This window comes from Sciurus carolinensis, chromosome 3, assembly GCF_902686445.1.
Source record: "Sciurus carolinensis chromosome 3, mSciCar1.2, whole genome shotgun sequence".
Classification (NCBI taxonomy): domain Eukaryota; kingdom Metazoa; phylum Chordata; class Mammalia; order Rodentia; family Sciuridae; genus Sciurus; species Sciurus carolinensis.
Window position 1 is genome coordinate 62,725,297 of NC_062215.1, and position 13,828 is coordinate 62,739,124.

Consider the following 13,828-nt stretch of genomic DNA (forward strand, 5'->3'; position numbering starts at 1 on the left):
AGAAATGAGAATTCAGTGGGGTGACGATAGTGAGGCCAAGCATATTCCCCAATTCTGGGGCTCCCAGAAAAGTTCTTTACCCACGGAGCCCTGAGCTTAGAGGAGGCAGTTGGGAGGTGGGGAAGGGGTGCTCCTCTTTGGGAAACCAGCTGACAGGACTGGCAGTGCTAGTGGTGGCCAGCAGAGGGCACTGGTTCCACACGGGTAGGGAGAGGGAGTTCAGGGCTGGGACCACAGCGGCCTCATTGGAAAGTGGGGGACCAGGCACCATGGACAATGGGCTGCCCTGGACCAAGAAAAGGAGTTATCTCTGTCCCAACTCCGCCCTTCCTGACCTTTCCATTCCGATTGTGGATCCGAAACGGGATAGTGGGAGAATTGAGCAGCAGTAAGAACTCGTTCTCAAACATCTTCTTTTTGAGGCGCTCGATGGCCCGGCTCTGCCCTTTGTTGGCTTTCTGCAGGGGACGAGGCACAGATGGTTTCCCTCACACTCAGACTCCACTTCTCACTCAGCAGCTCTAAGCACAACATTCCCCTGTGTGTTAATCACGATTTTTTTATTTTCTATATTTTATGATGCTTTGATAGCTTGGGGGCCTACCTAGGTGAGGAGAAGCCACTCCTCCTCTCGGGACTGGCTAACTCTTAAGGTCATAGATGACTTTCCCCCAAACCAACACCTAATCCAAACCCCAAATCCCCAACAACCACTTATAGGACTCTCACCCATCAAGCCAGTATTTCTTCTGCCCTAAATCACCCAGGGTCAGGGATAACAAGAGACCACCCCAAAGTCCAAGCCCCCCAACTTTATTTGAAATAGGCAATGCTAAGCTGTTCCCCCACCCTGGCCTCCTTCTTCCACAGAAGCCTAATTAACGCTGTGGTACCATGGCCTGTGTTTTCTGCTTCTGTCTGTTGATGACCCTGTGGCTTCCCCCTGGGTCCCTGTGTAATGTGGTAGACCCCTTCTCTCAGGAACTCTAATAAAGATATTTCAGTGGCTTAAACTCTGCATTGTTTTTTTGATCACCTCTATAAATTAAATCCTGGGTACAACAGAGACATGCCAGGCGTGGTGGCACACACCTGCAAACCCAGCAGCTCGTAAGGCTGAGGCAGGAGGATTGCAAGTTCAAAGTCAGCCTCAGCAACTTAGCCAGGCCTTAAGCAACTCAGTGAGACTTTGTTCCTAAATAAAATATAAAAAAAGGGCTGGGGATGTGGCTCAGTGGTTAAGCACTCCTGGGTTCAATCCTTGGTACCAAAAACAAAAAAAACAAAACAAAACAAAAAAAACCCCAGATGCCTGTCAGCCCCAGATGCTGTCTTGGCCACAGGGTCTCTGACAGTAGGGTTCCAGTCTCTGAATCCAGCCTGATATCCCACTGTGTCCCCCTGCCCCCTGGCTCAGCCTCCTGCTCCAAAAAGCCATTCCTTCTGCCAATGCAGCCTTCTCCTCCACATGTTTAACTTTCTATTTTATTAAGAACCCCCTCCCTTTTATTAATTGCCATTGTGCTTCAAGTCTCAGTTCCAGTACCCTCCTTGATTAGAATTAATCTCTCACTACCCCCTCCCAGTATTTTTAAAATTTGTTTCTCTTTTTTTAAATCTACTACTCTGGCAAAATTATTACAACTGCATGGGGAACAGTGGCTCTCACATGCTGCTGGGGGAAATGTAAGCACACAACTTCAGAGGTAAATCTGACAATTAAATGCATACACTGTTTGCCCTAGCCAGCATTTGTAGGGAATTTCCCATAGACATGAGGACAGTGATGTGTACTACTGTCCTGCCTCCTCTGGGTAAAGAATCAGAAACTATCTAAAAACTCCAATATACTGCTGTGTGGTCAAGCAGCAGAACATGACATTGCCGTTAAAAAGAATCTGATGGATCCAAAGAGCTATAAGGTACAGTTACAAGAAAAGCTTACAAAGTTGGAAAATAACTTGTGGTCTTGTTTCATTTAAAATACATGTTTAAGACAGGTGTGGTGGCACTTGCCTATAATCCTAGCACTTGGAAGGCGGAGGCAGGAGAATCACAAGTTCAAGGCCAGCCTCTGCAACTTAGTGAGCCCCTATCTCAAAATAAAAATAAAAAGGGCTGGGAGTATACCTCAGTTTTTAAGTGCCCTTGGGTACAATTCCCAGCACTGGGGAGAAAACATAATAAAATATATAAATATAAATATATATTTATCTTTATATATATACATATATATATAAATATATACACCTTTAAAAATATATCTATACACACACGTGTACATGTCTACAGCTGCCTTCTTCTCTGGGTGAGGCGCTCTGTCAGGTGTCTGGCATACCCTTTTTAGCTAGTGGAGCTCAGTAAGCACTGACCTGACTAAGCAGAAGGCCATGTCTGCTTGGCCACTAGGGAAGGCACAAGACCTGCCAGCCCCAGGCCTGGGAAAAACCATGCCTGTAGGCTGCCCCTGGAGGAGATGATGGGCAGCACCAGATGGGGAAGGAGGTGTCACTGTAGCAGGCTGGGCCCCAGCCCTGCTGGAGGAGGACCCCTGTGCTTGTCAGAGCACTCCCTCTGGGCAGATGTACCCGCTCCTCACCTTCACTCCTAGGCCTCTCCCCTGCCCCAAATACCCCTATAACTGTGGTCTTCTTTTCCTTGTTCAAAGGGAGACATTTGAGTCAAAAGGATCCTTAGAGGTCATTTGGTCACTTATTCATTAATAGTTGTATACTAATCACCCATTTACTACATGCTAAGTACTAGGGGCACAGAACTAGAGAAAACAACACACGTGCTGGTGTTCAAATTCTAGTGAGGAAGAGATAAAGCTGACCAAGCTATTATAATCAATACTGGTCAAGCAAAACCAAAGATGAACAGCAGGGACAGAGAGCAGGGCACCTAACCCAGATTATAGTGAGGGTGGATACCGGAGAAGGCTTTCCAGGGGAGGTGAGGTCTAAGCCAAGCCTGGACAGACAAGGAAGAGAACAGGCCAAACAAACCACTCCACACCCTGCCTTCTGTTCACTGGGGAGGCTCCTTCAATGTCCTTTCCTCTAGCCATTGTTTTCAAATGTAAGAATTTAAGGCTACATATTTTCCTCTTAACAGTGCTTTGGTTATATCCCCTGGGTTTTAACACGTATGACCCTCATTTTCATGCAGTTTTATAGTCCACAGTTTCTTTTTTGTTTTTGTAACTTAAAAGTTTTAACTTTCCAGTCATTCAACTAATATTCTAGTTGTTGACTTCTAATTTTATGGCAGTGTGGTCTATGAATGTTACCTGTATGCTACTAATTTTTTTAAAATTGAAATTTCCTTTGTGGCTTAATTGTGTATGTATGCATGTGTGCATGTGTGTGCACGCATGCTGGGGATTGAAGCTGGGGTACTTTATCACTGAGCCATATCCTCAGCCCTTTTTACTTCAGACAAGGTCTCACTAAGTTACTGAAGGTTTTGCTAAATTGCTGAGGCTAGCCTCAAAGTTGGGATCCTCCTGCCTCGGCCTCCTGAGTCACTGGGATTATGGTTGTGCACCACCATGCCCAGCTCTTCGTGACTTAATATAGGATAAATAATTATGAAAGTTCCATGTGTGTCAAGAATCTCAGCACTCTGTCAAGGCACAAGTTTCTGTGCATTTTTAGACCAAGCATGTTAATTGTGGTACTCAGGTCCCTTCTCTCCCTTTTTATTTGCCTACTTGATCTGTCAGTCCTTAAGAGATCTCCCAGGCTTTTTCTCTTGCATAAGTCCTGCTTTTCCTTAAGAAGCTCTCCTTGTTCTTCCTTTCTTGCTTCCTTTTTCTACAGTGTTCAACATATACTGTTCTCCAGAAAACTTCCCATAATTTAGCCCACTAAATTCTGAGCACTCACTCCTTGGCCTTCCTGCCACCTGCAGAACTAATCTGCCTTAGTTTGGGGCTTTCTCTTATCACCTACACATTTGAGGGCTCCCACTCTTGTGTTCTGCCTCCCTTAGCAGATCCTCAAACCTTACAACTCCCCTTTTCTGTCCCCTTCCCCCAGCACACCTGACTTAAAGGGACCCAGTCAAAATGGTCCCAAGGCTCTGCTGCCAGGCTCTCCTCACCTCCTTCTGGATTTCACTCTTGAGGGCAGAGATCTTCATTTTCATGTCCTCCAGCTCATGGTCTGGGAAGGGGTGCACGTGGGGGCTGGCCTCAGACTCCTCGGGGGATGGGAACACTAGGTCGGCCAGTGGGATGTACCACTTACAGTCATATTGCTGGTGCTTCCTGAAAACAGCCAGAGGGAGACATGAGCCAGAGGGAAGTTGGCTTTTCAGTCCTGAACTATTGGGCCCAGGACCAAACAATGACCCAAATGGGATCTACTGGGAACTCTCCAGGGGTAAGAATGAATGCTGTCCTGGAGAGCGAGATTAAGAAATGCACACATAGAGTAATGACAGTCAGGTCTGGGGTCAGCCAAGCAGGGAGGGCTCTCGTCCTTCACTTTGACAGTCTTCAGATTCAGCAGGACCGGTGTTTTTAAATATCCCAAATCATTTGTTTATTAAGAAAAACAACAGGGATGCAAGGTTGGTTCAACATCAGGAAATCAATAAATGTAATTCACCATATCAATAGACTTAAAGTCAAGAATCACATGATTATTTCAATAGATGCAGAAAAAGCATTTGATAAAATACAGCACCCCGTCATGCTCAAAACACTAGAAAAAATAGGGATAGTGGGAACATTCCTTAACATTGTAAAGGCCATCTACGCTAAGCCCATGGCCAATATCATTCTAAATGGTGAAAAACTGAAAGCATTCCCTCTAAAGACTGGAACAAGGCAGGGATGCCCTCTTTCACCACTTCTATTCAATATCGTCCTTGAAACTCTAGCCAGAGCAATTAGACAGACCAAAGAAATTAAAGGGATACGAATAGGCAAAGAAGAACTCAAACTATCCCTATTTGCTGATGATATGATTGTATACTTAGAGGAACCAGGAAATTCCACCAGAAAACTTTTAGATCTCATAAGTGAATTCAGTAAAGTAGCGGGATATAAGATCAATGCACATAAATCTAAGGCATTTCTATACACGAGCAATGAATCTTCAGAAAGAGAAATTAGGAAAACTACCCCATTCACAATAGCTTCGAAAAAAATAAAATACTTGGGAATCAATCTCACAAAAGAGGTGAAAGACCTCTAAAATGAGAACTACAGCACACTAAAGAAAGAAATTAAAGAAAACCTTAGAAGATGGAAAGATCTCCCATGTTCTTGGATAGGAAGAATTAATATTGTCAAAATGGCCATACTACCAAAAGTGCTATACAGATTCAATGCAATTCCAATTAAAATCCCAATGATGTACCTTACAGAAATAGAGCAAGAAATTATGAAATTCATCTGGAAGAATAAAAAACCCAGAATAGCTAAAGCAATCCTTGGCAGAAAGAGTGAAGCAGGGGGTATCGCAATACCAGATCTTCAACTCTACTACAAAGCAATAGTAACAAAAACCCCATGGTATTGGTACCAAAATAGAAAGGTGGATCAATGGTACAGAATAGAGGACATGGACACAAACCCAAATAAATACAATTTTCTCATACTAGACAAAGGGGCCAAAAATATGCAATGGAGAAAAGATAGCCTATTCAACAAATGGTGCTGGGAGAATTGGAAATCCATGTGCAACAGAATGAAACTAAACCCATATCTCTCACCACGCACAAAACTAAACTCAAAATGGATTAAGGATCTCGGAATCAGACCAGAGACCGTGCATCTTATAGAAGAAAAAGTAGGTCCAGAGCTTCAACATGTCAGCTTAGGACCAGACTTCCTCAACAGGACTCCCATAGCACAAGAAATAAAAGCAAGAATTAATAACTGGGATAGATTCAAACTAAAAAGCTTTCTCTCAGCAAAAGAAACTATCAGCAATGCGAAGAAAGAGCCTACAGAGTGGGAGAAAATCTTTGCCAATCATACTTCAGATAGAGCACTAATCTCCAGAATCTATAAAGAACTCAAAAAAACTCTACACCAAGAATGCAAATAATCCAATCGACAAATGGGCTAAGGAAATGAATAGACACTTCACAGAAGAAGATCTACAAGCAATCAACAAACATATGGAAAAATGTTCAACATCTCTAGTAATAAGAGAAATGCAAATCAAAACCACCCTAAGATTCCATCTCACCCCAATAAGAATGGCAATTATCAAGAATACAAGCAACAACAGGTGTTGGCGAGGATGTGGGGAGAAAGGTACACTCATACATTGCTGGTGGGGCTGCAAATTAGTGCAGCCACTCTGGAAAGCAGTATGGAGACTCCTTAGAAAACTTGGAATGGAACCACCATTTGACCCAGCTATCCCACTCCTTGGCCTATACCCAAAGGACTTAAAATCAGCATACTACAGAGATACAGCCACATCAATGTTCATAGCTGCTCAGTTCACAATAGCCAGATTGTGGAACCAACCTAGATGTCCTTCAATTGATGAATGGATAAAGAAAATGTGGTATATATATACAATGGAATATTACTCTGCCATAAAGAATGATAAAATTACGGCATTTGCAGGCAAATGGATGAAACTGGAGAATATCATGCTAAGTGAGATAAGTCAATCTCAAAAAACCAAAGGAAGAATGATATCGCTAATAAGTGGATGAGGACACATAATGGGGGGTGGGAAGAGTTAGTGTTAGGGTTAAAGTTAGGTTTAGGGAGGGGGGCAAGAATGGAGGAAGGAAGGACTGTATAGAGGGAAAAGAGGGGTGGGAGGGGTGGGGGGAAGGGAAAAAAATAACAGAATGAATCAAACATTACCCTATGTAAATTTATGATTACACAAATGGTATGCCTTTACGCCATGTACAAACAGAGAAACAACATGTATCCCATTTGTGTACAATAATAAAAAATAAAAAAAAAAAAAGAAAAACAAACCCTTGTTGATTAGACTTACATTTTCCTATTCCCCATCCAATACCTTTGCTCCCCTCTAGACTATCTAGACTTAGGCTCCCATTCATTATCCTTTAGGCTAGACACAGGATACAGATGTTATTCTAGATGCCAACTCTGATTAGTAGGGGTCACTGAGGGTACTGGATTAAAGATTATAAAGTTATATCCAAGCAACATGGTTGATTAGTAATGTCTGCAATGGGCAAAGGACTTGTGCAGAGGCATGTAGGCTAATTATTGACATTTCTGCTTTAGAACTATCTGGAAGGTGATCTAGGTCCAGGGAGTCATTCCCTCTATTGAAGCTCATACGATCTCTCCTTCTCTGACTTCCTTAGAACTTTAGGTTTGTACCTCTCATTCCAGTTCCTTATTGCAATGAGCACATGGCTTATCTACTGCACAGCAGTGTATCTGGCACACAGTAGGTGATAAGTAAATGGAGGTGGACAAATATATGGCGTGTGACCTTGGGCAACTTATTTACCTTCTCTAGGACTTTCATCTGTGAGGTGGGGATAATAATAAACACATTGTTGGGAAGAATAGAAATAATGTATTCAAAGCATTTGTCATAGCACCTGGCATGGCATAAGCCCTCAATAAGTGGTGGCAGATTTAATGAACATTCACAGAACTGCAGTTAGCAAAAATTTAGAGATGTCTAATAAAAGGAAAATGCTTAAGTAAATTATGGCATATCCACTTGTAACATCATACAGGAAAGTATAATGATGATTATGAAGATCAGGCAGCAATGGGGAAAATGCTTATGACGTGAAATAGAAGAAGCAGAGCCCCAAATTGGGCATTCACTCTGATTACAATTATACGAAAGAAAAAAAAAAAAAAACATAAGGACATTTAAAAAACTGGGAAGGAAATAAAACTGCAGGAGACTGGTGCTTATGTTCGTGTGGGTGACAGCTCTTTTCTGTCATGTCCTGATATTTTCTTTATAATTTAAAGCATGATTTATTTTTAGAAAAAGACTATATAACAAAATAAAATTAATTAATATACTTTCTATAAAGAAAGAAGAAAAACCATACAGATTGTCCCAGGTTGCTGAGGGCTCTACAAGGGTCAGGGCCTGGTTCTCCCTACTGCGACCCCAAACCCCCATCCACATACTCACCCTGCAGAGGTCTTCTTCAGCTTGGCACACAGCAGGACATCTGTAAAGAGGAAGACATGCCGCAGCTTCCGGGAGCTCTCCGACATTTCCACCAGGAAGCCGTCCTTCACCAGCTGCCGTGTCTGAAGGAGATGGCACCCCCCCACCCCGAGCCTGCTCAGAGGTGGGTACAGCTGAGGGCCCAGCCTGCACTGGGGACACTGCCCTGATAGGGAGGGTAGAAGGGAGGGGTGGTATTGCCTAGAGGTTAAGAGAATTGGCTTTGGAGTCCTAGGCTGGAATCCAGACTCTGCCACTTCTTAGCTGTGACCCCAGGCAAGTTCCCTAACCTCACAAATCTCAGATTTATCACTATACAAGGAGGAGAACATCTGCCTCGTAAGGTAGGATTCGTCAAGATGGTGTATATGAAACAGCATGGTGCCCACAATTACAATGTGTTTGACAAATGGCAGCTTTCTCACAGTTCTCACAGCGCCCCCTGGATGGACCTAGTCCAGAATGACCTGGTTTCTCTGGCCTGAGCCATGAACATCCTCTATCCTCAAAGAACATCCTAATTGAGCCTGGGAAGTTGATTTACTTTCAGCTCAGCCTTCACCTGCAGACCACTCAGGCCTGTTTCTGCTACTTCTCAGTGTATTTGTCAATCTCCCCCAGTGGATGGGAGATGCTGGGTGTCCCTCAGTGGGGCTGTAGCAGTCCTAGAGCCACCTCTAACCTGGGCTCTACATGGACGGGGCATTTTGCTGCACATGGGACTCCAAGAGTTTCCTCCCTCCCATCCTCAGAGCCAGTGGGCTTCTCTGGAGCTGTCACTTTCTAGCCCAGCCTCCCCTCTGTGCACTACACACCTTGTGACCTACATATGCTGCAAGATGTGGGTGAACATGTTGAAAGGATACAATTAAGACGACCTGAAATTGATGGTGCTCTAAGCAATCTGGAGATTTTTGAGCTATCCCCAGAGTACAACAAACTAATGACATTCCTAGGCATTGCAAACCAGGGCTGGGAACTGCACCAGAGACAGTTCCATGCCCCGCTAGTCATGCTCCAGACCCTGTCCCTCATTACTTCTCTTCCCAGGAGACACTGGAGGCTCATAAATGTAACAAAGGAGCATAAACCCAGTCAGCCTTCACTCCTAAATGCCACTTAATTACCTCTATTGGACAGGAAGCACTGTATCTAGGCCAGGATGCTGACCCACAAGGGTCAATGTCCCTCTAATTCTTCACATTGCTTCCCCTCACTGGGCTACCCACTACCCTTCCATCAAGAAGGGTCCCCAGGAGAGCTGCTATGCCAATCTAGGCACCCACATGGAACATTTCAGCAGCCTGCGAGGTCGCAGACATCCGTGACGTCAGTATCTTCTGCTGTCAGCTCATTCCCAGCTCCAGCCTACCTGCTGTGCAGGCTGAGCTGAAGCTGCTCAGAGTTTCTGTTCCCTCAGCCTCCAGGGAGAACAACATACCTGCCAGGGGGGTTGTCTATAACTGGAGGCCCAGTTTCTCTGGTATGTGGCACAATGCTTGGGGCTTACAGCCAGACAGCCCCAAGTATAGAATCTTGTTCTGCCACTTATGACTGAGGGACCTCATGCCAGATGTGGAGAGACTCTCCAGGACTCAATTTCCCCTTTCGCCTCATCGGGTTATTATGAGGATTAATGAGACACTGGAGTTAAAGTTGTTAGCCCAGGGCCTGAAATGCCATAGGTAACCAGGGATGAGGAGTAGAGAGGCACAGGACACTCGACAGTGATGCCCACATATGAAGGACAGCAGGGGCATCTGGTCAACTGCCTGCTCCTTAGCATAGGTGTGAGGCTGGGCAGGGTCTTGAGCTCACCTCCCCTTTGGGGGTAGTGACTGCAGTCCGGCGGGGATCAATGTCCTCATTGATGCTGGACAGGAAGTTCTGGGAGATGCGGAGGGCATCCTGTAGCAGCGGGTAGTCTGGGTGGTCCACAGGTGTGTGCTTCAGAAGATCCTGGGAAGGAAAGGACGCAGTAAGTCGAGAAGGACGATTTTCTGCTCCATAAGACAGTGGGTAGTACTCAATCTTCACCAAATGAATTCTGAGGTGGGCACTCTAATCTGGTCATGCAAGCTAAAAATCTGAACTAAAAATTTAGGGTTGGAGTAGTCAGGGTGAGGGTAGTGATCCCCATTATTCCTTCTGCATCATGACTTCTTTTGCTGGTAGGGGAGGCCAGGTGTAGTCTCATCTCACCAAGCAGCTCAGAGAGACACCCCTCTACTTGCCCAATAGCTAGCTGCTCCCAGGACACCAGAGATCAGGAGGCAGAGGATGTGGAAACAGAAGTGCCTGCCTCTTAGGGAGCATTTGGCCAAACATCAAGCTTAGTAGCCAAGCTATATTTAGGCCCTGGCCCCGTTGGCATGGTTACTATAGGCCAGGCAGGCGCAGTTGAGGCCCAGGGACCCTCTGCTCAGCTCCCCAAATAGGCTGTTTTCAGTAACTCCAGTACCCTCCCGCCAAACTCCTAACTCTTCCCTGGCCATTCAAGGGGCTTGACACTCACATGTAGGACCAGGGTACTCCGAGTGACTCGGTCAATGGGCTTGTAGAGCAGAGCTGTTGGGGAACAGGGAAAGGAGACAGGACGGTGACATATGAGGAGCAACTTAAGACCCTGGAGATCAGCTTCATCCCCCAAGCCATCTTGTCAGCCTACATGAACACCCACTTGCTGGGAGCCAGAGGGTGTTCCACAGTAACCTGTACATCCACTCTCACTCCCAGGGCAAGCCATACCACAGCAACAAGCGGACACACAGCCCAGACTCCCGTGCCACCTCTGCCTCTGCATCTCACTGCCCATCACACATTTCCCAGACCCTCCTGGCCTGGTCTGGCTCAGCAGGTGTTCCCCTGCATGCTCCCCCACCCCCACACCTGGACACGCCCTTCAGGTCCAGCACACTCTGGGTCCCACACAAGACTCTGGGCTCAGGGAAGAAGACGTGCTGTTTTTCCAAGAAAGGCAGCTTCTCCATTCTTGTGCTCCTCCAGTTGGAGGCCTGGCCCAGTCAGTTGGGCATAGCATGCTTTGCTCTGACCCACACATCTGGTCTCTTCTCTATGAGGAAAGACCTTTCTATATGTCCTTGAACTCCCAGATAGAACAGGAAAGGCTGGGGGGCCAGGAGGCAGGCCAGACCTCCACACCAAGTCTCTGCTCTCCAGCCAGTGGCAACCTGAGGGGCAAAGAGTTTCTGAAGGGATTCACTGGGACTTTGGCTATGGTAGTCACCAAGAGGTTGGGCAAATGCAAGCTCAGTCAGGCCCCCATGAGCCACACCCCTCTGTGACCCAAACACCACATGAGGATTGCTGGCATTCAGCAGGGACAGGTGGAGGCAGCAGCTGGCAGCCCAGTACTTCCAAATATCCTTCCAGCAAGCAGTTGTGTCCCCCTCCCAACATGGTGGTTCAGCATTGGTGGCCCTGCACCCGAATGCCCCAGTCCATGGGCATGACCTTTGGTCTCCTGCCATAGGAGGTGTAAGAGGCAGGACATTGGTTTGGGAAGGACCCCAACTGGGTTTCTCATAGGACCAGGTTGTGCCAGATTCCACTCATGCCCTAGCCAGTCCCCAAAGTGTCCCCCCAAAGCCCTAGATATAAATACCCTGTGAATTGCTAAGTAGACACTTCAGGGAACAATCTGCTGGCTACGAAGAAGATGCGGTCTCAGCGGTATGCCAAGAGTCTTATCTGCAGTCTTTGCTTGGCTGCCCATTAGAATCACTGGGGGAGCTCTTAAAAGAGACAGATGCCCACCCCCCACCCCATCGACTAAACCCAAATCTCTGCGGGGCGAAACAGGGTAGCAACATTTTTAAAAAGCTCCATTGCTGGTTCTGATGCATAGTCATGGTTGAAAACCACTGCTTTATGCAAACACACTTTCTATGACTTATTTGTAGCCCTTTCTTATCTAGCAATTTCTAGAGGTCCTCTCTGTGGGCTATGGGAGCTAGAATGTGCAGGACCAGGCTTGGTATGTCCTGGGACAGTGAGGTAAAGCCCAGTTACCAGGTCGGGGGGAGGGCACTTCTGAAGCTGCTGTAAGGCACCCCACCTACTTGTGGCTCAGCCCATCTTCAGGGGGGAAATCACCCCATGAGAAGAGAACCCAGAGACACACAAGGAAGTGCAAGGTCAGCAGACACCTGACAGGGTGGGCCCTTGAGTTCCAGTCCCCAGGAAAACTGATACTGCACTGTCAGCTACTCCTGGCCTCTCTGAGTCCCAGGAGGAAGAGGTTTCTGTACAAACGGTGGGTTGGGTTTCAGAGGGGTTATTAATATGCTTGTAGTCACCTCAAGAATCCACCTGACAGGGGCTGTGGAATGTGTACTGCAGCCTCAGCCTGGGCCAAGTGGGGTGAGGACAGCTGGGAGGAAAAATGGGGAGAGAGAAAGACAGGAGGAGGCTCTGGAGCCACGGTCAGATATAGAGAGGAAGGGCAACTCCAGTGTTTGGGTTCCCCATGGCCCCTGAACACCTGCTTCCCCTAGGTGAGGTGCTCACCCTTTGCTCTAGGAATTCCTGCCCCTTCCCTGTTCCCTGGCTCTTGCAGGCCAGCCTGGTTTCCCCTAATGCTCACCCACTGTCCCCACTCCCCATGCTGTCTGGCCCAGCATACCTGCCATCTGACAACTTGCAAAGCATGTCTCTCCCCCTACTCCAGGAAGGCTTTCCCTGACTAGGACTTTGGCAAACAATACCTTGTAGCACACAAAAGTCAGACCCCTGGCATGAACAAGCTGGTCTCTCTCCTGTTTGCTGAGAATTTACTCCATCCAATGGCACTGAGTTAACTGCTTGGTGTGCATTACTTCCTGTGATTAAAATGGGAAGCAATTTTCACCAGCCCCATTTTACAGATGAGAAAACTGAGGCACAGAGACGTTCTGTGACTTGCTTACAATCACAAGGCCGTAAGTAGTAGCTGGGTTTTGGATCTCAGTTTACCTATGCTTCTAATGGTGAGCTGCCTTCTTCCTCAGGAGAGGGTAACCCCTGTGAAAGTTCAATAAATGACACGATGGTTCTCAGACAGATTTCCCAGGGGTGTGTGGGATGACCTCTAGTTACTAGGGTGAGCCCCCTTCTTGAGAGCTGGCTTCTTAATTCCTCATTCCCTACTTTGATGCTGACTTCAAATAGGGTATTGCAGGAACCAAAGAAACCCTGAACTCCAGGTCCTGGGCCTGTTCCACGAAGACTAAGCTTTCTTTGTGGAGGGAAGAGGAAGCAAAGGAGACCTTTTCCCTTTTTCTTTTAGGGAAGCAGAGTGGAGACCTGACCAACTCCTAGGCCAGACCAAAGAAGAGCATTTCCCCTCACTCTCTGAACAATCCAGCATCAAGTCCCGCTCTCCTCTAGACCCCAGCCTGTCAGAATCAGCTGAGGGGCTGAGGCTGGCAGGGCAGCTTCTATCCTGTAAGTACAGTGCCCACAGCTGTCCTGCTCGGGCTGCTGGAAAGGCTGGCTGCCTCTGAGGCTGCTTCTATCATGAGCAGACTTCAACACAGGTCAGCCCAGGAAGGTGAAGGGGAGGTAGTCCTGCACAGAGTCCTCTGGGAAAGAGCCCAGAAAACCTCATCCATCATCTCTCCTCCAGCAATCAGTCACCCGCCCCTTAGTTCAGCCTTTAACAA

The 13,828-nt window shown here is 46.7% G+C and overlaps 1 protein-coding gene across 4 annotated transcripts in view; it reads right to left on the reverse strand.

Moving 5' to 3' along the window:
• Nucleotides 1-13,828, reverse strand: part of Abr (ABR activator of RhoGEF and GTPase) — a 190,605-nt gene that overhangs the window by 45,078 nt on the left and 131,699 nt on the right. For all 4 annotated transcript variants that reach the window (XM_047547660.1, XM_047547661.1, XM_047547662.1 and 1 more), the window contains 5 exons: nucleotides 10,681-10,733; nucleotides 9,984-10,124; nucleotides 8,127-8,248; nucleotides 4,108-4,273; nucleotides 336-458 (listed from right to left, as the gene is read on the reverse strand). In XM_047547660.1, coding sequence (XP_047403616.1) covers nucleotides 336-458; nucleotides 4,108-4,273; nucleotides 8,127-8,248; nucleotides 9,984-10,124; nucleotides 10,681-10,733 — 605 coding nt within the window. The remainder of the gene's footprint in view (nucleotides 1-335; nucleotides 459-4,107; nucleotides 4,274-8,126; nucleotides 8,249-9,983; nucleotides 10,125-10,680; nucleotides 10,734-13,828) is intronic.